This window comes from Lissotriton helveticus, chromosome 2_1 (assembly GCF_964261635.1).
Source record: "Lissotriton helveticus chromosome 2_1, aLisHel1.1, whole genome shotgun sequence".
NCBI lineage: Eukaryota > Metazoa > Chordata > Amphibia > Caudata > Salamandridae > Lissotriton > Lissotriton helveticus.
The window spans coordinates 732268633-732292360 of record NC_136059.1 but is presented as its reverse complement, the minus strand read 5'-3'; the positions used below and the strand labels follow the sequence as shown (position 1 = coordinate 732292360).

Sequence of the window (23728 nt, the reverse complement as noted above, 5' to 3'; positions counted from 1 at the left end):
CAATTCAGACAGAAACTAGTGGGATGGGTCACATTTTGTCTAGGACACAGGGCAGTGGAGGTAGGGGTAGAGTGGGGGAATCTTTAGGCCAGCAAAGTGAGGGCACGAGGTTCACTTTCATGCAGCCCACCATCTACCAAGTCTTGGGCTCCCTCCGTCAGTCCCACGACATGATTGGCCTTGTCCTGACAGAGCTCTGGGAGATTAAGCTGATGCAAAGAGAGCACAATTTATAGAAGGAGAATCTGTACTCCAATGTTGGCTCCATGACTGGGGTGTTGCATGATATTTTAACCCATATTTGCAGGGCTTTTGCAGCAACATCTTTCTGTTGTCCTACTACCACTGCCCCAACTGCATCTGCCTCAGCCACAGAAATGGAGGCCCTACCACAAGAGGAACAACTGCAACTCTGGATCCACCCCCAGGAGGGGATGATCAGCTACATTATCAGTAGAGGATAGCAAGACCTCCACCACCATCAGCAAGCAACGCAGACCTAAATTCCTCCAGCGTGTGACTACCATTCACTGTGTGGACTATTTTCTGGACATTTACCTTTCTGATGCCAGTTGTATTTTGAACATTGGACTTCAAACAATTTTGGCTCTGCAATAAGAATTTCATTCATCATAATATACAGTGTTACATTCATTTTGGTCATGTTGATTAAAAACAACACTAACAAAGGCATGTTATTTCTCAATTGGTTCATTTTTCTTTACATCTTACATTTTAAAATGTAAACATTAAAATGATTGTTCAGTCATAAATAAATTCCATGAAGATAATGTGTCTAATTTTTAAAACAAAATTAGCCAAAATAACAAAAATATCAATGTAATAACTAGTAGTTCATTAAATGTGAAGAAAAGAATCTTTGTCATTTTTTCAAAAAGATTACTACCTATACATAACCCAAATACTTAGGGCCTTTTTCCCATTTACAGTTCCACACCTTGTCACAATGTATTAACTTATTATAAACAAATATATCAGATTGAATAGACTAGTTATTATAGATGTATGTCAGCAGCAGGATCCAGAACTCAGGGCACAATAGGAATCCCACACCAATAACACCAGTAGTCTAAATAACGACAGTACTCTATTTAGTGGACGCAGAATCATTTTAAAACAGGGCTGCAGTATCCGGTACAATGTCACAAACAACTGTAAGTGTCCATCGACCCACCAGCATCTATACTGAGCGATCAGACCACCTAGTAAGTGGATGGGGAATGTGATGGAAAAACGACAGCAGGACCAAATGCGCGAAGATCTAAATCGGGTCCTTAGTTTGTCTTCTTTGTGTTGACAGGAAAGGTATTTCTATGAGTAAATTGTAGTGGTTAGCTACCCCTGTGACAGGAACATAGGCTAGTGCATTCTACTCTTAACGCAGATTGCTGGAGATATCTCAATAAAAAATTGCTCCCTCGCCATGCTGTGCTGTGCTAATTACCACACAAATTACATCACTCATGACATCTTCTATGACATCATTGATAACATCACGGTAACATTTTAAATGACAACATTGATGGCAACACTATGCGTGACTGTTATAGTTACCGTAGAGATTGAGTTATAGTTAATATATACATATATTTTCAGTGAGAAAACAAAAGGTTAAATGGATGTTATTATTAGGTGAAAATGTCAGTTCAAACATATCCTTTTAAACTAATATCCTTTTAAATGAACGAAAACACTGAAATACACTTCACCGGTTATAGTTTGTTCAAGTAACTATAACTTGTGCCCTAAAATAGCTCTAACTTGCAGTCCCCCGTGCAGTGTTGTCATTTTAGATGTGCATTGATGTTATCAATGATGTCATAGAACATGTCTTGGGTGATGTAATATGTGAATGATGAGGAGGTCAGTTGTAGTTATTTTAGGTCATGGGGGGCAACTGGTAAGACCTGTCCAATCATTTTATCTGCAGAGTTCTCTGCCCTGACTGCTGAGTCATAGAAGTTGTAAACTTACAATTAAGTCTTATTTCGTGAATAAAAAAATAAAGTTTAAGTTTACCTTTGTCAGGCCCTTGGTGTTCATCTTTAATTTCAGTTTTTTTAAAGTGAATTGCCCCTTGGTTCATTTGTTGCACACAATGTCTTACACTTGTTTTAGACTGCTTTTTTGCAAGCATCTAATGTAGCTTGGGTGCTGTAACACCCAAAACCGCTGAGAGAGAGATTGGCTAGGAGGGTGGGTGGTTTCCGAGCAGTAGAAGCAGCTCAATCCGGAATAGCCGCAGGAGCCATGCTGCACAGGCTTTGCCTCCACCTCTGCTGCCCAGCACCTCTGAAACACTGACGAAGGAAGTGCGGAGGACGGAGTTAGAAGTGCCCAGTGGCCTGACGTGCAGTCAATATTTCCTTGCTCCACTTCTCTCCCACCTTCACCCGCTTCCAGTCATGTTCGACCACAGAAGAACAATGGGGAGGAGGAGTGCCAGCCACAAAAATAGATTTGGCTGCTCTCCCCATGGGCCTTCCATTTTCCATTCAGGTCTCAATAGCTGACTGCATCGCTGTCCGCAAAAGCTGGCAAGGCTGTTAAGCTATATGCATAACACAGCCACTTGTAGTTGATGAAACCGACCAGGGCCCAGTCACCGTAGGCTCCAGGAGGCAGCAGGAGGTGGGAGACAGGAGCAGCGAGGCAGGTGAGGTGATTTTGGCATGGGTGAGTTTAGCCAGCCTAGCGAGGGTGTGGCACTAGACGCCATGGCACAGAGGGGGACCTGCTTCTGTTGAGGCAGCGTGGCAATGTCCAGGTGCGGCTTGTGGGGGTGCCAGGTTCTTCCACTCATACCCACACTTGCACGCCCACGTGTCCATGTGCTCACTTGCAGTCACAGCAACCACAGAGCACCCAGCAAAGGACTTTAAGCATAATATATAGCAGCCCCAGCTTCCAAACCTAAAGACGATATCACTGCTGCAGTGCCCCCAATTATAATATCTGGGCCCCTTACTGGCCTTCACTTACTTTGGGAATCCCCAGTCAGCCTTTACTTCTTCAGCAGGCAATACAACATAAGTCCAGCACAAAAGGTGAGTAAGCACTAGCACAGTTCCCCATGTAAAATCAAAGTGAAAAGCAAAAGGTGAAGATACGCTCACATTCCTACACAAGAGACTGTTTGCACAAAAGAGCAGATGCACCCCGACATCCGGTAGTTGCACATCTATGCAGCACCAATGGCCACAAGCACGGTCACTAGGATAGTAAACAATAAGTGCCTAAATCGGTGCACTAGTTATATTACAAAAATTGATAGTCCTTTCAGCCCAAGCATAGCAACTGGCAGAAGGTGTTAAAGGCAGTGCAAGGACACCAATGGACATCAACGGATGTCTTTAACAGTGCAGCGGCCTGACATCAAAGTCGACTCACCCAGAGGAGAACTAAAGGCCCAAACAAGTTATATAATCCATTCCTACTTGGGTGGAAACTGTCCCACAGGCTTTTTTTTACCAGTGACGCACTAGCACATTGGCTAAAAAAGGGCATTACAGCCAAGCAGACAATTAGCAGGAATAGCCCCAGTAACACCAGCTTTTCTGAAAGGCCTGCTCAAACCAATTGGATATCAGACTGAAAGTGCTCCAAACATGGTCAAGAATGTATCTGGGCAGAACACAGAAACTCAATTGATCAACAAAAGAATTAAAAACCAACTCACCTGTAAAGTAGCAACCCAACTATCAGGCCCAAGCATGCCCTTACTATCTGAGTCTTCTTATCGAAGAAAACATAGAAACAAAAGTGCAGTAAAATCAATACAGTTCTTTTTTAGGAAAAATTATCCCATGGCCAAAGTCCAGACCGTGAGCCAGTGGCCATTTCAAATATGATAGCACCTAAGAAGCATCTCCCAGTGCACACTTCAACCTCGCCCCCCAGATGCATCTAATCCTGCCCCCAGCTGAGAGGGGACAGCTCAATAATTGAGCTGTCATTAGGTAGCATGCTAAGCATACTAACAAAATTAGACTCCCTATCCAAGGAAGTACCCTGACCTCCCCCAATCTAAAAAGGGAATCAGCACTACAAGTACTACTAGTATATACAGGCTTCAAGAGTCCTGCGCATCCCACCTGCCGCAAGCACACTCAGCTGACCCATTTAGTTCACTCACAACACCTGCGCAGGTGCACAAGTACAATCTTGGGCCCCATGAGGCCAATGCTCACCCATTGAGCTTCAAAGAGGGAAGATTAGATGTAGGGAGGAGCGCGCGAGAGTCGACTGGAATTCTCGATCTCAGGAACTACTCACACAGTTCGTTCGCTGCTAGAAATTGCCAAACCTGTGGAAGTAGCAACAAATTCACCCGCAGCAAAACAGTCAATAATAGAATAGAATTGCTGTCAAACTGAAAGCCAGAATGGTAACATCAAATCAGTCTGCTTTTTCAGTCTAATGATGGGCAGTGTTCCCTACTGGGGTCAATCGACTCCATACTGGTTGCAAAGATAAACGTTCTGACGTGGTAGTCAGAAACATTAGAGCTAGAACTGGTACTAATCTATGGCTTAGCAACATCAATCACCAAGCTGGAGTACAAACTTTATGCCCTGGAACAAAGCGCTAGCACAACTGAAATGGGAAAATTAACACATGCCTGTCATACAATAGTAGAAAAACTATGCACCTTGCTGGAGATTTTCACCTCAATGATAATGGCCTGGAAGCTCACCCTTCAATACCCTAATCCACAAACATGTCTCTGGACACTGCACAAAATTTACCACCAGCACATGGAGAATCCATGAATGAAGAGATAATCAACCATTACGGTCATGACAAACCACTTGTGGTCTCACCTGTCAACATCCCTCCTACGTCTGGGAGGGCACACCCAGGGCAGATTCAAAAGACCCCTAAGACTACGCACTGGCAATAAATTAAAACAATATATACACACTCAAAAATATGACTAAATCCTTACTAAGCACTGAGCACTAAGTCAGTGGAGTGCAGTCTCCAGGTGTAGGCCCGCTCTCTATCAACCGTGGTGTTTAGAGAGCGAGGACTGCCAATGTTGAAGCATCACACCTGGTGGTGTGTGAGGACAGTCCTTTACATTTTTTGAGATGCCTAGTACTCCACTGACTTAATGAGCAGTGCTCTGTATGGTTTTGGTCCCATTTTTAACAACTAATCATTCAAGGTAGCTTCTTTTTGTGTGTGCAATAAATGAAAACACCCAGCTATGCTGTAATCAAGGTGAATCAAAACAGGTGGACAATCAGTGGACACGCGTACTCTCCAAATAATCCCAAAAATATTTAAAAAGTCTAAAAACAAAGCAGCGAAACAGCTGCTTCAAACTTCACGCAATGCACAACAGATAGCAATCTAGTTAGTCTTTACCCCCATTTTCAAGGGAAGGGTGTCACCCAAGTATGTAAATGTACCCTGGGAAACAACCCAACAGTTCAATTTCAGACTTCCAATTCAACTCGCACCAGAGCACTCTGTAAGCCCTCTCACTACTCAAGATGTATCAGAACTTCATATTGAGCCCCAATCCCAGCTGGAGGCCATACAACCAACAAATCCCCATCCCAGACGAGGGCCGAATAGTCTATCAACTACTACAATGATGCTGAAAAAAACACAGTAGCTAGTTAATATGCCAATTTTATACAGTAGCCTCAATCTGTTCATGCAAGAAAAACCCTTAGACGAACGTGCTCGAGGCAACTGCACAACCAATGAGACCAGTAGCGACCGAATGCCAGCAAAATGAACCATCACCTTGCAATATTCATCCGAGGGTCAGCGTGACATCTTAAATAGATCAAACTTGCTGCAATCTTTTAAATCCATCCCATACCTTGCAAATATAAAGACATCCCTGGGTAGGTTTTAAAATACTGGCAATCGACAAGTATGGAAGAGAATCAACTATGCTAACGCTTAAATCTCCTTTACTGGTAGCAGACATCTTGACCAGAAAACCAATCATTGAATTTTGAGGGATTGGGATTATGAAACCAAAAGCACCTAAGCACCCGCTTCCACTGAAGGATCATGGAGAGCCGTCAAGGCAACAAGGTCATTCTTATAGCATCCCAGGAGGGCCAGGAAACTCTCAACTACACTTGCCCTATGTTGCGAATTTCACAATCCTACTCAAAGGAAATTGACACCATCAGGAAAATTGATCTAGAGCCTAAAGACAAAAAACGGGAAAAGGAATGGAGCTGGTTATCGTAAATCCTCCCGAGCAACACCAACATCTGTTCCTAGTATAAACAGACACCCATCTCAGATAAGTCCAGAAAGAAAAGAAAATATAACAATAATATCATGGAATGTAGCTGGATTATCAAACCTTCTCATATCTTTAGCTGCAAGCTCATTCATACCGAATGCACACCTTCTTTGCCTCCAGGAAATCTGGTCAACAAGCCCCACTACAATCTCTAGATTTCATGAAATACATCAAGCTGCAAAAAAACAGACATCTTTTGGAGGCCATCAGATTACCTCTCAATATATGCAAACATAGACTTGGACCTGAAAACTAAAAAAAGCTCGAGAAGCACAATGAAATAGTTCAATTTGCTTCTTTGGAAGGCCTGCACATAAATGATCAGCTAACAAAGATATTTCTGTTCAACGTCTATTTCAACTGCTTTGGATCAGGGCAAGCAGACAGGCTGATTCAATTATGCAAATCCCCAGAATCTGTGCTTTGTGAAAATACCAACTATGAAGTCAATATATGTTGCCACTTAAAACAGCACCATTTGGGATCATCCCTGACGGACCCCACTGCAGCTGGCCAGGCTACCAACCCTCTTTAAACCAAGGGCCTCATTTATGAAAAGTGTTGGATCGCTGAGGTAAAACAACGATGCAACACTTTTCAGTGCGCCTTCCTTGCGACACCATAGATGCACTGTATTTACTGTATGGCGCTCCATGTCGAAGGATTGACAGATACGTCAGGAATCCTGACATATCAGTTGGTGGAAAAATGGCACATTGCTGGAGTGTGTCTGGAAACAGACGCGACTCCAGCAATGTGTCATTTCACATGGGGGCAAGCCCCATTCAAAAAGGCCTGCGTCACCCCTTACGCGTGCTTCAAGCAGGCATAGATTTAATGCAGTGATGCCATAGAAGTGTCACAGTGAAATCTCAAAGATTTCACTGCAACAATTCTACAAGCTTTTTCTGTGATGGAACTCCCACCCCGCGCTACATTATACCTGACGCAGGTTTAATGTAGCGCAGGGCTTTACAAACTGACACATCTGCCTAGATGCATCACTTTGCAAATATGACCGTGTGGCATATTCTCTACAGCGCCCCAGCATCACAAAAAGTGATAAATAAAGCTCCCAAGTACATCCAGCAGCCATTGGAAAATAAAGGTGCTGCACCAAAATGTCAAAAAAAGTTCACTGTTCACTGATAAAATCTCTTATGAGCTTAGAAATTCCACCTCGTCATGCGAGTGATCACTCCCCTCTCTTCACCAATATAAAAGCCAGCATGAGCAGGCACAAAAATCTAAGGGTAGTGGCTGATTCATATGGTAAAGAAAGCCAGCAGCTAATCAGGAGAATAAAATGGGGACCAGTGAATATGTAGAAATGTAAAACTTGGGAAACATCCAGAGGTCCATACCTCAAGAACAAAAATGGCAAATTCCCAATGGACATGTAGGATTTGATCAACAACAAAATTAATCAAGCTCTAGGAAACACCTTAGTCCCCAAAAAGGATGTCTACCAAGACCCCTCCTAAAAAGTGCCATAGAACGGAATGCAAATGGAACAAACAAAAACTCCAAAAAGCATGCAAGGAGCTATTAAAAAAACCAAGTAAAACGGAAATAAAATGAAGACCAAGGTCTTTAAATAAATAGCTAGTTTGGACAGCTAAACGTGAGCGTGTGGACAAAGAATGGATACATGTATATGCTTTAATGGGCAAACGGAGCCAAGCGAACCAATCGAGATACATTCTAAACAATGCTAGGAAGCAGCCAAAATAAATGTCATTGAAGAATTCCTGTGGATAATACATGTTCAAAAACTATATATAGCTGAAACTACAAGCAATGATGACTTGGGAACACTGGGCACCCTTACAGAAAGCCAGAACCCAGGGGGTGCTGCTAAAAGTCAATGGCAACTTTTGAGGAAAATCAGAGCCACTGGAGCCTCAGGCCTCAATGGTACCCCAGGACAGGTCTTCAAAGATGACACTGACCTTTGGTCAGCCATACTACTCCCATTATTCCAATCCTGCCTATCGAGCCAGCAGGTCCCAGAAAGATGGGGAGGCTCCATCGTGCACCCAGCAAACTACCGCCTTATTGCCCTCATATACATTGAAGCAAAGGCCTACACTGCTGTATTCCTGAAAGAGATGAAGCATTGGGCAGATGCGCACCAGACAATCCCATTCTGCCAAACTGACTTCAGGGCGAGCTCCTCAACATTGGACAATATAGTGACACTTTCCTTATTAATTCATCAGGCAACCAGTCAGAAGTAGCTCCAGTTCTATGTGTGCTTTGTTGACTACTCTGCCCCATTTGTCTTGGTAGACATCAATACCCTCTGGAGGAAACTCAGAGGGCGAGGCATCTCAAACAATTTGCTCCAGGCAATTACATCTTTATACACCTCACCCTGGGTCAGGGTCAAGCTATCACTAACTGAAACATGCCAACTTATAGATGGCATACAAAGTGCACACTACCCAAACACATTTAATCCCACCTCAAAATAGACACCTGAGTCTTGTCTGGTTTTCCGCAGTGTGCATATTTTTATTAAAATAAGTTCACAGGTCAATTACTCCATTGACCTCCATTCTTTATTTAAAATTCTCAAAATTATTTTCACATCACAGTATTCAAATACTCACACGTATATACATATTTATCAATTTACAGCCCGTTCTCCAAGGGGCTTTTGTATGACCTTCGGGCTGTGCCAGCAGGCCACAACCAAGTTAGCCTGCTCTCCTTAAGTTAACCGCCTTCCGGTCAACAGAGCCGCAGGTAAATAATCTGCCACCACTTGTGGCCACCAGCGGCTTCCAGGGTAGGGCTAGAGGAACCAGGGCCACCAGCAGGTCAGCCCCAACTCTCCCGCCAGCCCGGAGCCCATGATGATTTTAAGACCTGTTCTGGGGTAAAAACTGGCACTGACCAAAGAAGTCCCTGTGATACCTCTTGTCCATGACCCCGACATCCCTACCTGAAACCCTAATTCTGGGGTGCGTGGGTGGTGACTTCCTTCTGCGACGTCCGACTCCTGGGCGGTCAGCAGACAGAGAGGGGGTCATAAAGTGGGTCGCTGGCTTTTCAAGGCTCGCGCCCTCCCCAACTGCATCCGGGGCACACCCTCTGCTCGTGACGCGTTTCCTGCCTGCCTCCCTTAGCTATCCCTTCCGGGTCGCGCGACCCGGAAGTGATTCCTTACCTAGGTGGCCCTTTGGCTGCCACCAACGGCGCCACGTCCCCTAAGTGGGGTGGCGCCTTGCATAGATGGCATACAAAGTGCACACTACCCAAACACATTTAATCCCACCTCAAAATAGACACCTGAGTCTTGTTTGGTTTTCTGCAGTGTGCATATTTTTATTAAAATAAGTTCACAGGTCAATTACTCCATTGACCTCCATTCTTTATTTAAAATTCTCAAAATTATTTTCACATCACAGTATTCAAATACTCACACGTATATACATATTTATCAATTTACAGCCCGTTCTCCAAGGGGCTTTTGTATGACCTTCGGGCTGTGCCAGCAGGCCACAACCAAGTTAGCCTGCTCTCCTTAAGTTAACCGCCTTCCGGTCAACAGAGCCGCAGGTAAATAATCTGCCACCACTTGTGGCCACCAGCGGCTTCCAGGGTAGGGCTAGAGGACCCAGGGCCACCAGCAGGTCAGCCCCAACTCTCCCGCCAGCCCGGAGCCCATGATGATTTTAAGACCTGTTCTGGGGTAAAAACTGGCACTGACCAAAGAAGTCCCTGTGATACCTCTTGTCCATGACCCCGCCACAGGGCGAGGCGCTTACTGGCGGACTCGACCTCCCCCCCTGCACTCAAGAGCTTCTGAAATGGCCCCTCGCACTGTTTGTATAAAAAGTTCACTGCCCGCCTCTGAGAGGTGAACTCCGTCCAAAGCGTACAGTTCCGGCCTGGACGTTTGTATTAGCTTGTGCCTAATGGTGCGAATGCTTGATTTCTGAAGTATTTCGGCCACTGACTGGTTCAATCTTTTCACTGACTTATTCACCGCCTTCGGGGGAGCGGGGCTGGCCCATATCTGCCTCGGAATGACTTCGGACCATAGCAGCGTGGCATTTGGTAACATATTTTTGATTGCCGCTAGGGCAGTAAACAACGACTCTTTCACGCCCCTCCTTCCCGCCGGGATCATGTCGTTGCCTCCACAGTGCAACACCAATACATCTGGGGAGGGCATACTTCTCTTCATGGCAGCCCGCAAGTCGTTCGGGACGTCGGCTAGGTGTTGTCCACCTATCCCTACCCAATGGTGGTCCCATTCTTGCTCCTCCCGCGCCTTTCTTTCGAGCAATTTCTTGAAGACCAAACCAGCCCTGCGAATAAAGGAATGGCCGCACCAACATATTTGGGGTCTTTGAGCTGTCGTACCTAGGGTAAATTTTGAAATGAACAAGAGGTCAGGAATGCCTGAGAAACAATATTAGCTATCGGGAGGGGGGAGGGGGGGAAACGGGGGTGTGCCACTTTGACACTCATACTAATTGCGGGCGCACATAACGTTCATAACACGCAGACTTCCAACGCCCTAGTCTCCTAATAGTCTCTTCTGGCAGCCCCAGGCCTGCTGCTGTAGTTGCTGCCCCGATACGGAAGGAATGGGATGTGAAATCGGCCGGGTCCACTCCCATCTTTGACAAGGTCAGTTTAACTACCCTTGTGAACTGAAATCTGGTGAGGGGCGAACCGTTCCTATGCAACAATACTCTGTCATCGCCCCCTGGTGGCCTGATCTGCAGAAATTCCCTTGTCAGCCTAACTGGGCAGTAAGACGCCCCTGCTACCCTGCCTAGTTGTAGCCATATCCCCTTGCCCAAGGGATCTGTTTTTGATCTCCGGACCTTGACTCTTAGAACGTCTTCAGACTCAATCACGTCCTCACACCTTATGCCCCCTTTCCTGTCCGCCTTAGAGGCAGGGAGCAACTCCGAGATCCTAAGTGCCCTGCAAAAGGCAAGCACGTACGCTACCCTGAATAGTTGAGTTTCATAAGGGGAGAAGCAAATCATAGGCAGGGTCTCCAGGATAGCCACCAACCTGCTCACGTCTATGGGTCGCCTTAAATCCTTCACCCCCGGGGTTAAACGTTCCCAACCCTTCACGGCTCTCCTCACTCTCTGATCCTTGGTTGGGTCTGCCACCCCCTGTAGGCCCGCATAGAATGCTAACGCAGACAGTCATCGCCACTGACTTTCCACCGGCTCTCTGATGGACTATGAAGCCCAATATACTCAAGGGAGAGAATGCATCAACTAAACCCGCCCCTGTTAAGTACTCCTGATAAAATTGCCACGACCTCTCATACATACTCTTAGTCTTGGGGGCCAGGGATGCGGTTATCAACTCGGGAGCTGCGGGGCACCAAACTTCCATAGCCCCGCTGGGAAGGCTGTCATTCTCCTCTCTGCTTGCGGCCAATGTGTGTGGAATTCTGTCAACTTAAAACGGGACAAGGCGTCAGCGGCTTGGTTCTCTATCCCTGGCACATGTCTTGCAGTAAAATGTACATTGCGGCTCAGACATTGCAACACTAATTCTTTCAATAGGCGCAGCACCCATGTACAAGTTGCTCTCTGGTTGTTGATCGCCATTACCACTGACATGCTATCTGACCAGAAAACAATGTGTCTGTTTGCGAGCATGTCTCCCCACAAGTGCGCTGCCACAACTATGGGAAACAGTTCCAAAAAAGTAACATTGCGTGTCAGACCCTGTTTTGCCCATTCCTCTGGCCAATACTGCATGCACCACCTGGGGCCTAAGTTTGCTCCAAAGCCTACACTCCCTGCCGCATATGTAAACAATTCGAGCTCTGCATTCGAGGAACTCGGTGTCCGCCATATCACGGACCCATTAAAGCTCTCCAGAAAGTCCTTCCAAATGCTCAAGTCTTTTCTCACATCTGCTGAAAGCCTAACTCTATGGTGCTTTGCCCGAAGGCCAGCCATCGCCCTTGCTATGCTCCTAGAGAAGGCCCTGCCCATCGGTATGACTCTCAAGGCGAAGTTCAGCTGCCCTACCAAGACTTGCAGCTGGTGTAGTGTAACTTTCCTTGACTTTAAGCAGTCGTCAATAGCAGCCTTGAAGGCCGACACCTTTGACCCAGGTAGCCTGCAAACCCCTTCTCTGGTATCGATCTCAATGCCTAGGAATGTCAGGCAGGTAGTCGGCCCTTCTGTTTTTTCTGCTGCAAGTGGTACCCCCAGGGCTTTAGCCAAGTGCTGGAAGCCCAGCAGGGCCTTCCTGCATGACTGTGAACCCTGAGGACCGAGAAATAGAAAATCATCTAAGTAGTGTACAACTGCGTGGGATTTGTCTGAAGTAAGGAATTGTTCCACCGCCCATTCCAAAAACCTAGCAAAAGTCTCGAAGACTGCGCAAGCGATTGAACAGCCCATGGGCATGCACAGATCGATGAAATAATCTTCTTTGAAGGTAAAGCTAAAGAACTTAGTATCTTCTGGGTGAACCGGAAGGAGCCTAAATGCGGCCTCTATGTCAGACTTGGCCAGGGCCCAGGGCCTGTATTTTTTCAATTGCAGTGTCAAACGTTCTATAACGCACTGTGCAGAGATCTGGGTCAAGTTTGTCATTGACTGATAATCCTGGAGGGCTGGATAAATTATGTATCAGGCGGAATTTCCCTTTCTCTTTTTTAGGTACTAATCCCAGGGGAGAGCAGACCAGATCAGGACTTGGACGTTGTTTGAATGGACCCGCTACCCGCCCCAGGGCAACTTCTTTCATTATCTTATTTTGCGCTGCGTCCATGTTCTGTAGCACAGAGCTCTGGTTGCGCGGCGGGAAACTGGTGGGGGCAGCTGAAGACGGGATACGGAAACCGGACATAAAACCATTGTGAAGAAACTGAGCTTCCTCAAGTTTGTCATATTTGCTAAGGAGGTGTGTCAAAACATGTGTCTTAATGGGAGTTGGCAGATCTGTCTGATGTCTGAGGTGGTCTCCCTTTTGCTGTGGAATGGGTCGGCTGCTCCCTTGCATTTCCCGGCTTCTTAAAGCATCTGATCTCTGGATGAGACGGGCCCCCACAGAAGGAGCAGCAATGTTTGAACCTGCATGTGGTCCCCCTGGTGCACTCGTTTTTGTTATACAGCCAGCAGGCCTGTTTTTTATCTCCTGCCCCCCTGTCGTTCCGAAAGGACTGATTCTGTGAAGGGGAACTGGTCTTGGACACAGATGTGGTGGAATAAGAAACTGTGTTGGGCACAGATGGGGTGGAATAAAAAACTGTGTGCCATAAATTGATCTCGCGTTGATCCCATGCTATCCCTGGGTGTACTGCTCTCATTTGTCTGAATTTGTTATCATATTTTAACCACCCTGTGCCTGGGAACTCGGAGGCCGCCCCATGTATTAAAGATATATAACTGATTATCTGAGGGCCTACCGCGGGGTACCTCTCCGCCATAATGGCAGCATAAATGGCGAATCCTGTGATCCAATTCTTTATCGACCAGTCAACCCATACCTTCTTCTGTTTATACTCGCTTTCCTTACCACCTCTGCCCTTATCTGGCACGACCCCTGCATTGATCAGATCAAACACATCAACATATTCGCCTTTCAGTATCTTTTCTTTGATGTCTGCGGGTACATGCCACGTGATCCCACAGATGGTGATAATGTTAAGGATGAGGAGCCGTAAATTACCGGGCTGTAAGCTAAAGTCGGCTGACCCGCCATTTGCAGTCCAACCCCCCCTTGAATTTGAGTACCTGCTGGTCCTATCAAATTTACTCCGGTGTTAGCTATTGGAACTTGAGGTGAATTTCCTATGTTAGGAAAAGGGGCCATCATTACTGGTCCGGCGAATCCCGGGTATGCTGTGGAGGGTACCATCGTGCTAGCAGGGCCATTATTAATTGCTTGACCTTGTGAATTATTTATCAGCATCCCTGGTAATTGCGCCACTCCCCCAGACTGCACCCAGACTTGTGCTATTCCGCTACCCGGTTGAGCGACCACTGGTGGTAAGAGTGCGTGTGCGCCGGGCACCTCCGCATTAGCGATGGGCGATATTTCCTTCAAGCGCGCCCTTGTCTTTGTTTGCGTTAGCGATCAAGTCTATTGTCTCTAGCACCTCCTTCTCACCTGAGGATGCTGGTTGGGCCTCTGCTGCCCTGGGCCGCTTTTCTTTCGACGCCTCTTTAAACCTTTCCGGTGTGCGCCGAGTTCGCTTGCTTCGCCCTCTTTCCTCTTGGGCGTCCGCTCTTGCCCCTTCTCTCATTGTCTTTAACGCCCAGTCCACGCCTTTCTCTTTTGTAAACTCCAACAGCTCCGTTAATGCGAGGTAATCATCTCCTTTGGCCGAAGCCCCTTTGCCCTTCGTTGGCCGTTTAGGCGGCATTCTGCGCTTAAAAGATAGAATGTGTTATCACCACTTCAAAACAGGTGTCTATCCACAGATCTGGAAGAAGGCTATTGTTAAACCTTTGATTAAGAAGCCTTCCTTAGACCCCACCATCACTTCTAACTACAGGCCAATTGCCTGCCTTCCCTTCCCTGCCAAAATAGTAGAGGCAATAATGAATAAACAGCTCTCTGAGTTTATTGAACAACATAAACTCTTAGATGACACTCAGTTCGGGTTCCGGAAGGGACACGGAACTGAGACAGCATTGGTAAAGGCCTCGGATGAAATTCGAGAGATCATGGATTTGGGAGGTGCGGCAGTGCTCATCTTGTTGGACCTGTCAGCTGCTTTTGACACGGTTGACCACGTCATCTTGGTCGACCGTGTCGCAGCCCTTGGAATTAGCCATCTGGCTAAAGATCTCATAGCCTCTTTCCTAGTTAATCGTAAACAGGCAGTCAAATTGGGCAATTACTACTCGCCCACTTCTGAACTGCTCTGTGGGGTTCCTCAAGGATCCTCGCTAAGTCCCACGCTTTTTAATATCTACGTTGCGGACTTGGTGAGGGTCATTAAATCCCATGGGATGCGATTAACTACCTACGCGGATGACACCCAGCTTGTGTTGGCGGTACACAAGAATGGTCCAGTGGTAGCAGCTAAGTTTCAGGAGGGGTTACTGGATGTACAATCATGGATGCACAGTAACTGCCTGAAACTTAATACAGAGAAAACCGAAGTCATGACCTTCGGCAAGATCTCCCCCGAATGGTCCCCAACATGGTGGCCCAGTCAGATGGGCCCCCCCCCGCCGATTCCAGCTGTTAAGGTTAGGAATTTGGGAGTGATTTTTGATAACAGGTTATCTTTTGGTTATCATGTCAATAAAGTGGTCTCTGCTGCATTCTTCGTGCGGAAGAAAATAAAAAAACTCATGCCATATCTACCAGCTTCGGCAGGGAAAACACTGATCACCACCTTAGTGTTTTCGAAGCTGGATTATGGAAACGCCCTCTTCCTTGGCACACACAAATACATCCTGAACAAACTACAGTCTGTGCAAAATATGGCAGCACGGATCCTGCTTAATATTCCTTAGCGACACTCCACTTCAGTAGCCATACGCCATCTACACTGGCTAAGGGTGGAGAGCAGAATCAAATTTAAGGCTCTCTGCATCGCCTATAAGGCCATCCATCAGACTGGACCAAAGTTCCTAAAGGAAGCTTTTCAGGTGTACATACCTGGAAAGAATCTAAGATCAGCAGCAAGCTGTCTATTGCATGTTCCCCGTACAAGAACGGCTACATGGGGAGACAGACGTTTCCTGGTAGCAACCCCCATACTGTGGAACACACTCCCCTTGCATATTAAAACAGCACCAACACTCATTGCCTTTCGTAAGACCTTGAAGACCTGGCTATTCAATCAATAAGTTTGTGCCCTGAATTTTGTGTATCCCAGAGTATCTCACTGCGCCTAGACACCCCAGGGTATTAGTTGCGCACTAAAAATCCCATAAATAAATAAATAAATAAACATGACGTGCATCCGGATTAGCCACCAATTGTAATTGGTACCAAACTCTTTCATTTCACAACCCCTTAGCTTCCCTAACCTTGCCAATTATGCGGCTGCAATTTAACCCAAAATCGCTCCTTTTTATAGCCATTGGTTCAGACCGCTATCCCCCCAGAAAGTGCTAAATCTTCTGCCCGCTGCCCTGCATGACGTATATGACGAGGATCGCCCCCCTTATCCAGCCATAAATGATAATAACATATATGATAATGCTAATAGCACCCCGCGAGAGTGCCCGATGTCCCGGTTCTGCTTAGCATAATGCGGCGTGACAATCCGCGCTCCCCAACAGTATAACTAATGGCTGCGGGTGAAAGTAATATGGACCGACCGCTGCAGAGTGGCCCGCTTTTAAAGGAGCGCCCCTTCAATTAACATGCATTGTTACCAGCGGAGGTGCAGTATTCCAGTATTACAAATGGCCACGGGTGAAAATTAACACAGACCGACCAATGTAGAGTGGCCCGCTTTGAAGGGCACGCTCTTTCAATTAAATGCCTTGTTACCAGCGGAGGTATGCTCCGGTTGCAAATTGTAATTCAACCGCTCGGCTTCACGGCGTCACAGGCTTTAACGCTACAAATGCCGTTGATTCCTTCGCTCGCTATCCCCGCACACGCATAAAGATTCCTCCGGCCCACTCTCACACCGGCTCCCAGTCATACCGGATCTGCAACAGGAGGGCTCATTCACGCGATGGGCATTCACTGCCCCACACCCTCGCTCTCCATCAAAGTCTCGCGCTCCATGCAACACACGCGCCTGGATCGTCCACACCACTTCACACACACAGACACACTGCGAGGCCCACTCACCTGCACCAAAAGTCGGACTGACTTTCCCGAAAACATAGCTACCGCGATGGTTCTGTTTGACTTCCTTCTGCGACGTCGGACTCCTGGGCGGTCAGCAGACAAAGAGGGGATCATAAAGTGGGTCGCTGGCTTTTCAAGGCTCGCGCCCTCCCCAACTGCATCCGGGGTACACCCTCTGCTCGTGACGCATTTCCTGCCTGCCTCCCTTAGCTATCCCTTCCGGGTCGCGCGACCCGGAAGTGATTCCTTACCTAGGTGGCCCTTTGGCTGCCACTAATGGCGCCACGTCCCCTAAGTGGGGTGGCGCCTTGCAATTCTGCCACAAATTAGACACCTTCGGCAGACCACCCAAGAAACCAAAACATGTTTGGAGCCTGAGTCCAGTAAAAATCCAAATCGCTGATTCATACAATTACCTGGAAGTTTGGCTATCATCAAACGGAGGAGCAAAAACACACTTGAGCACCTTAGAAGCAAAAGTGGAATTAGTAATCACACATCCAATAAGACGTGTACTCAAAGCAACACTCCTCCAGATGATCAAATATTGCCACAAAGCCTAACCGGGTCAACATGTCAATGTCATGGAAAAATTCCAACATAAAGCCAACACAGGGTTTTCAGATTACATCATACATAACTTGGATGCCTGGTAAGACTGGAATTTGGGCTGGAGGGCCAATCATGGGCCTCTATGGCAACCTTCTTAAAGTTCTACTATAGGATTATAAAGGCGCCACCTATGACCCTGAAGGAAAGCCTTCAGAATATCTTCCAATCAGAGAGGAATCCCTCGTCACACTATCTCGAAAGATCAATTGGTACCCTCTGAAAAAGCAAAATGAGGACACTTTCGAAAAAAAGCAATGTGGCACACTTACTGTTGTTGTGAGCTGTAGAAAATCATACACTAACATACAGCCACATTGCCTCAGCCCACAGCTATATTTTCACTATCCACTCTGAAAAACTGATTGCAAGGCAGATGGGCCTACAGTCTAAAAAACTAAATCCCAAATGGGTCTCTCCCTCTAAGACTACCAACTGTAGACTCTGTGCTTACAACTTAAGTACTTCAATTATTTACTTTGTTGCTGCCCAGCGCTTTTGCATGCATGGTGCCCCTTGTTAAAACCACTCTTTCTGGCATGCAGAACTCGAACCAGTAATGAAGCAAAGAAAGTTGTGTTTACAATCACTGAGCCCTCCGAGTTGGCCACATTTGGCAAGTATATCAGTCTCATACAAGCATGCATAAAAGAGGTGAATAAGATTTGAGAGACTACATGGGGAAAGGACAACCCTGTATCCGATTTGCAATCGCTAGAAAGAGGGGAGTCTTTAGACCACACGAGCACTGCCTACTCATCAAACCCTTTCCAGGGCAGACAATCTAGGTGTAGTCCCTCTCCTTTGAAACATTGCAGTGCATGCAGAAAGGCACTGCCCTTACTAACTCTCCTTAGGGCAGTTAATGCAGGTGCTGCCTCTCCTGAAAAATACTGTAGCGCGTATAGAATGGCAATGGTACCATCATGAGACCAAAATAATTGAGAAGTGCTGCGCTCATCCATTAAACTGTCAAACGATGCCGCCCTCTGACCCCCTGTATATATAATCTTTGTTAGATAATTTATCTGCACCTTACCATCTCCTCCCAGCTTTCTATCTCTCAGAAGCACTCTAGCCAGCATCTTACTGATGACCAAGGGCCTCATTTCGATGACGGGCGGAATTCCTTCCGCCTGACACAGACTCGGTCCTGGGACTGACTGACACCGGGTCAGCGGTCCGGACCTGCCAATTACAATGTGCCTGAAAACTGTTCAGTAACATTACACTTTTGTCAATGGGAGCTCATGTTACTGCCAGCAACCGGCATAACACAAGCTCCCATTGAGAAAAGGGAGGTGCATTTCATCTCTGCACCCCATTCCAGGCACCTTGAGGTGCAGGGTTCAACGTGCCCCCTCGGCCGTGCACCCAAGAGGGCCCTGCTGGCGGCCCCAAAACTTGAGTTCTGACAACCTTTCCGTATCTGACAGGCCGGCATGGAAAGGCTGCCGAAACCAGACATGGTAATCTCAAGGGCGGGCATTTCCGGCTGGATTCTGCCTGTCGGAAACCAGCCGGAATTGCCGGCAGGTTTAGTTTACGACCGCCTCCATCGTAATGAGGCAGTCAGAAAGTAAACCGACCTGTATGAGGACTAGTAAAAAAAAAAGAAAAGAAAAGAAAAAAAAAAGAATGTAAACCGACGCAGCCATGAAGACCCTGACCAATGGTCAGAGCATTTTACAGCTGTATCGTAATCGGCCCCTAAGCACTTTGTAGTTCTGCATGTATGTGGTCCACTGTTGCTACATTGTTTAGGCTATCTCTGCACATATTGATGTTTTATATTTTTATTTTAACGTATTTGCCTGCTTGTAATCATATGTATTCACTCCTTTACAAATGTACACATAGCAAATATTTTAATTAATCATACATGCCACCAGCACTCTATCTTCTACAAGAACTGTCCAATATTGCAGCCTAGCATTCTTACTAATGACTGTACGTGAGTCGCTGCTACTACATTTTTTAATTTTAGGTATTATTTGCACATATTGATGTTTTATCCTATTTTAATGTAGTTGTCTGCTTTTGATCATATGTTTTCGTTCCTTCATAATCTGAACATTGTAAAGATTGTAATTATTCACATAATAAACTTCAACAGCAACAACTTTTTTTAGAGTACCTTGCTTCTTAGACTACACTCAAAGTTGAATCAAGATTTTTAGTATTGAAACTGGATTTCGTCTATTACCTGTGTGGAATCCTCCATTTGGTCAGTAAGCTAGTTCAGTCTAAGCTCATATCAACAATGTAACCTGTCTTCGCATAGCCTGCCATTGGAGATTCCCTTAGTCACATATCTCTCTTGGTTACACTACATATCTCTTGTGGGTGTACATACAAGTTTTCCATTTTAGAATCAACTTCACTTTATGCTTGCTTTTGTATATGGGAAATGTAAAAAACCTGAATTCTAAATGTTCCATTCTTAGCAGTAAAGCTTTACCCTTTCTTCATGCTTTTTGAAAATCAGGTGGAGTCCTCATTCCTGCAGCAGCTATTGGCCAAGTAATTGGTGGCATAATAATATCCAAGACCAAAATGAACTGTAGGAATGTGATGAAGTACTCAATCATTTGTGCAGTGCTGGCACTTGCACTTTGTTCCGTATTTCTCTTCACTAAATGTGGGAATCATCCATATGCAGGAGTCTCTGTGAACTACAATGGGTAAGCAACATTCTAAGTAAAATGATGTGAATTGTATATAGTTACTGTAGTACATCATGATGCTACCTGTATTCCATTTACAGATGATGTCTTATCTTCAACAGATAGAATATGGGCATCATTCAGTTCATTTACATTAAGGAAACAAGTCAGCATTTTCTATCTTAAGGTATTGCTTTCATAAAAGGGCAACTTAACTGCAGTATGCACATTGGTTAAGCTGTAGCTCTAAAATGGGTTCCAAGACTAACCCTATGCCCGAGACAATGGGCCCACAGGTGGTGGAGTGACCCCTTTATGGATTTTGGGCTAAATGTAGAAATAGGGAAGTCTAGGATTGTGATTTATCAAGAACTCAGCCTCATTTTTAGTAATCTACCCTTGGTTAAGGGCCACCGTGACCATGGAATTTATTCTGGTTAGAAGGGACGGGGTAGGATCTTGGGTAAGGGGAGTGTAGTAGTTGTTGTTCTACAGCTGGCATAGACATTCCACCCGGTAGTCTATGGTAGCCATGATGACAATGGCTCCCCCTTGTCTGCCTCTTTTATGGTTATGGTAGGGTCATTTGCTAGTGCTTTTACGGTTTCGGTTTCAGAGTTCGTGGTGTTAGAGAACCTAAAGTCACAGCATTTATCTGTTATTTCTTTCAGAACAGCTCTCTCGAAGGTAAGTACTCCCTACCGCATCTGGTAATTAACTCACAGAATTTCAATACCAGACATAGTGCACCATTCACATTTAGTTACTTCGGTCCTGATGAATTGCCAACTGACCTGTTAGGGGCAATCTGGCCACGAAACATGTTGACCAACTTCACCTTAACAGCCCTTTAGGAACATTACTCCCACATAGGGGCACTCGCAATGCTTTTAATCAGGCTAGAGCTCTCTAAACCATTAAACTTGAAGCAAGTAGGACTGCTCCAGACCTATTTTACTTTATCTCACTCTCCTGTGCACTACCCAGCCCCCACACCCGCACGCACCTAACGGCTTCTTCGAAAAGATCTCCGATAAAGAGCCCTGTTAAAGGGAGCCCGTCAGGCATTGCAATGCCGGCCTGACGAGGGGCAAGCGCGCTATGATGAAGCATGACATCCCCAGGGGTGTGTGAGGGCATCACAAAGAAAGACCTCCCTGTCCCCCACGCCCAGACAGGAACTACACACCCCCTTCACGCTGTGAAACCTGCACATGGGACAGCAGTCTTGGTCTATTCAAATGTTTTCATTCAGTCCGATAGGGGTCATGAATGTCTGATGGAGAACATTATTTTGAATGACTTTGAAGCGAGCATTCTTGCATACTGTTTTGGGTTGAAGGTTAGTATTCATCTGCATTTCTGATCTATTACCTGAGTTTAATTCGTTTTCCCTACTGTTATTTATTTTCTCCTCACTGCCTCGTTTTACTGTGTGTCCCTAACCCCCCTTTTGCTGCCAGCACTTCCGCTCTGCTCTCATTTCCGCTGCTGCTTCCCTGCAGCCCGCCCCCTCTCTCGCCCATAGGCCGCGCCGCTCCCGCCTCCCAGCTGCTCCTCCCTCCCTCGTACCCTTATATGGAGGCTGCTGTGCAGCAGTGAGGACGACCTTTGACTCTGCTTGCAGGTCAGGCCGCTCCACACGCCGTACAGCACCCCCGCTGTGTCAGTGCCTCTCTCCCGCTGCCGCTGTGAGTTCGCCGCTCCTCCCCTTCTTTCAGTGCCTGTTGTTTCTCATCACTGCTGCCCACTCTTGCTTCTGTGCCCCCTGGTATTGTGGTTTAATTCGTTTTCCTTACTGTATTTTATTTCTCCTCACTGCCTCGTTTTACTGGGTTTCATTTTTTTCCCTACTGTCATTTATTTTCTCCTCACTGCCCCTTTTTACTGTGTGTCCCTGACCCCCCCTTTTTCCGCAAGCACTCCCACTCCGCCCCCACTCCCGCTGCTGCTTCCCTGCGTCCCCGCCCCCTCACACGCCCATAGGCCGCCTGCTCCCGCCTCCCAGCTGCTCCTCCCTCCCGCCTACCCTTATATGGAGGCCGCTGCGCCTACCAATTCCTTGGTAGAGAAAAATTCATTACTGGTTGTTATCCACAAATAATGCATAAGCTTCAATGCTGGTGTTTCAGACAGTCCTGGGCACCACGCTCCTCCTGGGGTTGTCTTTAATCCTTGGGGAAATTCAGGAGCACTGGAGGTCAGCATGCCACGGAGAGCATTGTTTGGTCCCCCAATGTAATGCTGTGGACAGGGTAGGGAAGTATGGTATTGCATGCAGCGCAGGCTATGCCAGACATCCTGGTCAATCATGTTGCTGGGGGGGCGGATATCATAGGAGAGGGAGTGATCCTGTACCTGACAGATGGTGCCCCTTTTTTGCGCCCACCATATAAACGTGCAAGGGTCATGTGGAGGCTAGGCTTTGCCACACAAATGTTGAAACCATTGTCTTCAGGCCTGGAAAAATTAAATCCAGAATTTACAAATCTGAGATTACAAGGTCCAGAATTTGCAAACATTGTAATTCCAGACACAGGATCTCTTAGAATGGTGAGTAGTGGATTTCCACCCAGCTTCCTTGGTGGAACACTGCCCCCTGTAATGAGGTCCCATCTCTTATGTAAAGAGGAGTTAGGGTATCCAGAAAATACCTCATATATTGTATTCTTATAAATCTAAAACAACAGGAGATGTTAAAGCTCTAGGTCTTCAAGGCATGGGTTCCTATGTTAGACTGAATATATTATTTACATAGTATTGAGGTACATGTCAAATATTAGTGTAGTGATGAAAAAGTGTGAAGAGGGAAAAAAGATGCTGTCCAGATCGTGTGATTCTATTACCCAGGAGAGGTAATACTCTTCAATGTATAACCTAAATAATGATGATGTATAGATCATTAGGATAGTGGTTGAAACGATCACAGAACTAACTTGGCATCAAATGAAAATACTATCATGTGAAAGAGTTATGTGAATCTCTCTTTTTTGCAAGATAATTCCAATCAATCTGTGCCAACTTCGAGTCACATTCAACTTCACTTCTTACTGACATTTTCAGGTCTGAAGATTCTGCACTTACCAATTATGGAAAACCACTGTTCTTAAATTTGACCATAAAGTCAAGCTCCTTGCTGGAACCTTTCCCAGCAATAGATTTCCATTTTATGTTAATATTTATTAGTCTGACGCTGACCTCTTCAATTGTTCATTCCCTTGCTTAAGATATCTGATGCTGACCCTCCAAGAGTTGAAGAGAAAACTTAAACCATTTGTGAAGCAAATGCCACCATAGATGAGGCAGAGGCTGGCTGTCATTCATTTCATTGAACTGAAGTATCCCAAATAAATAAACTTGTATGATTCAGGAATAG

At 46.0% G+C, this 23728-nt stretch overlaps 1 protein-coding gene across 2 annotated transcripts in view; it reads left to right on the top strand.

Annotated features, from left to right (window-relative positions):
* SLCO4C1 (solute carrier organic anion transporter family member 4C1) overlaps positions 1-23728 on the top strand; it is a 662960-nt gene that overhangs the window by 354131 nt on the left and 285101 nt on the right. For both annotated transcript variants that reach the window (XM_078675442.1, XM_078675443.1), the window contains one exon: positions 20175-20370. In XM_078675442.1, the coding sequence (XP_078531568.1) occupies positions 20175-20370 (196 nt within the window). The remainder of the gene's footprint in view (positions 1-20174; positions 20371-23728) is intronic.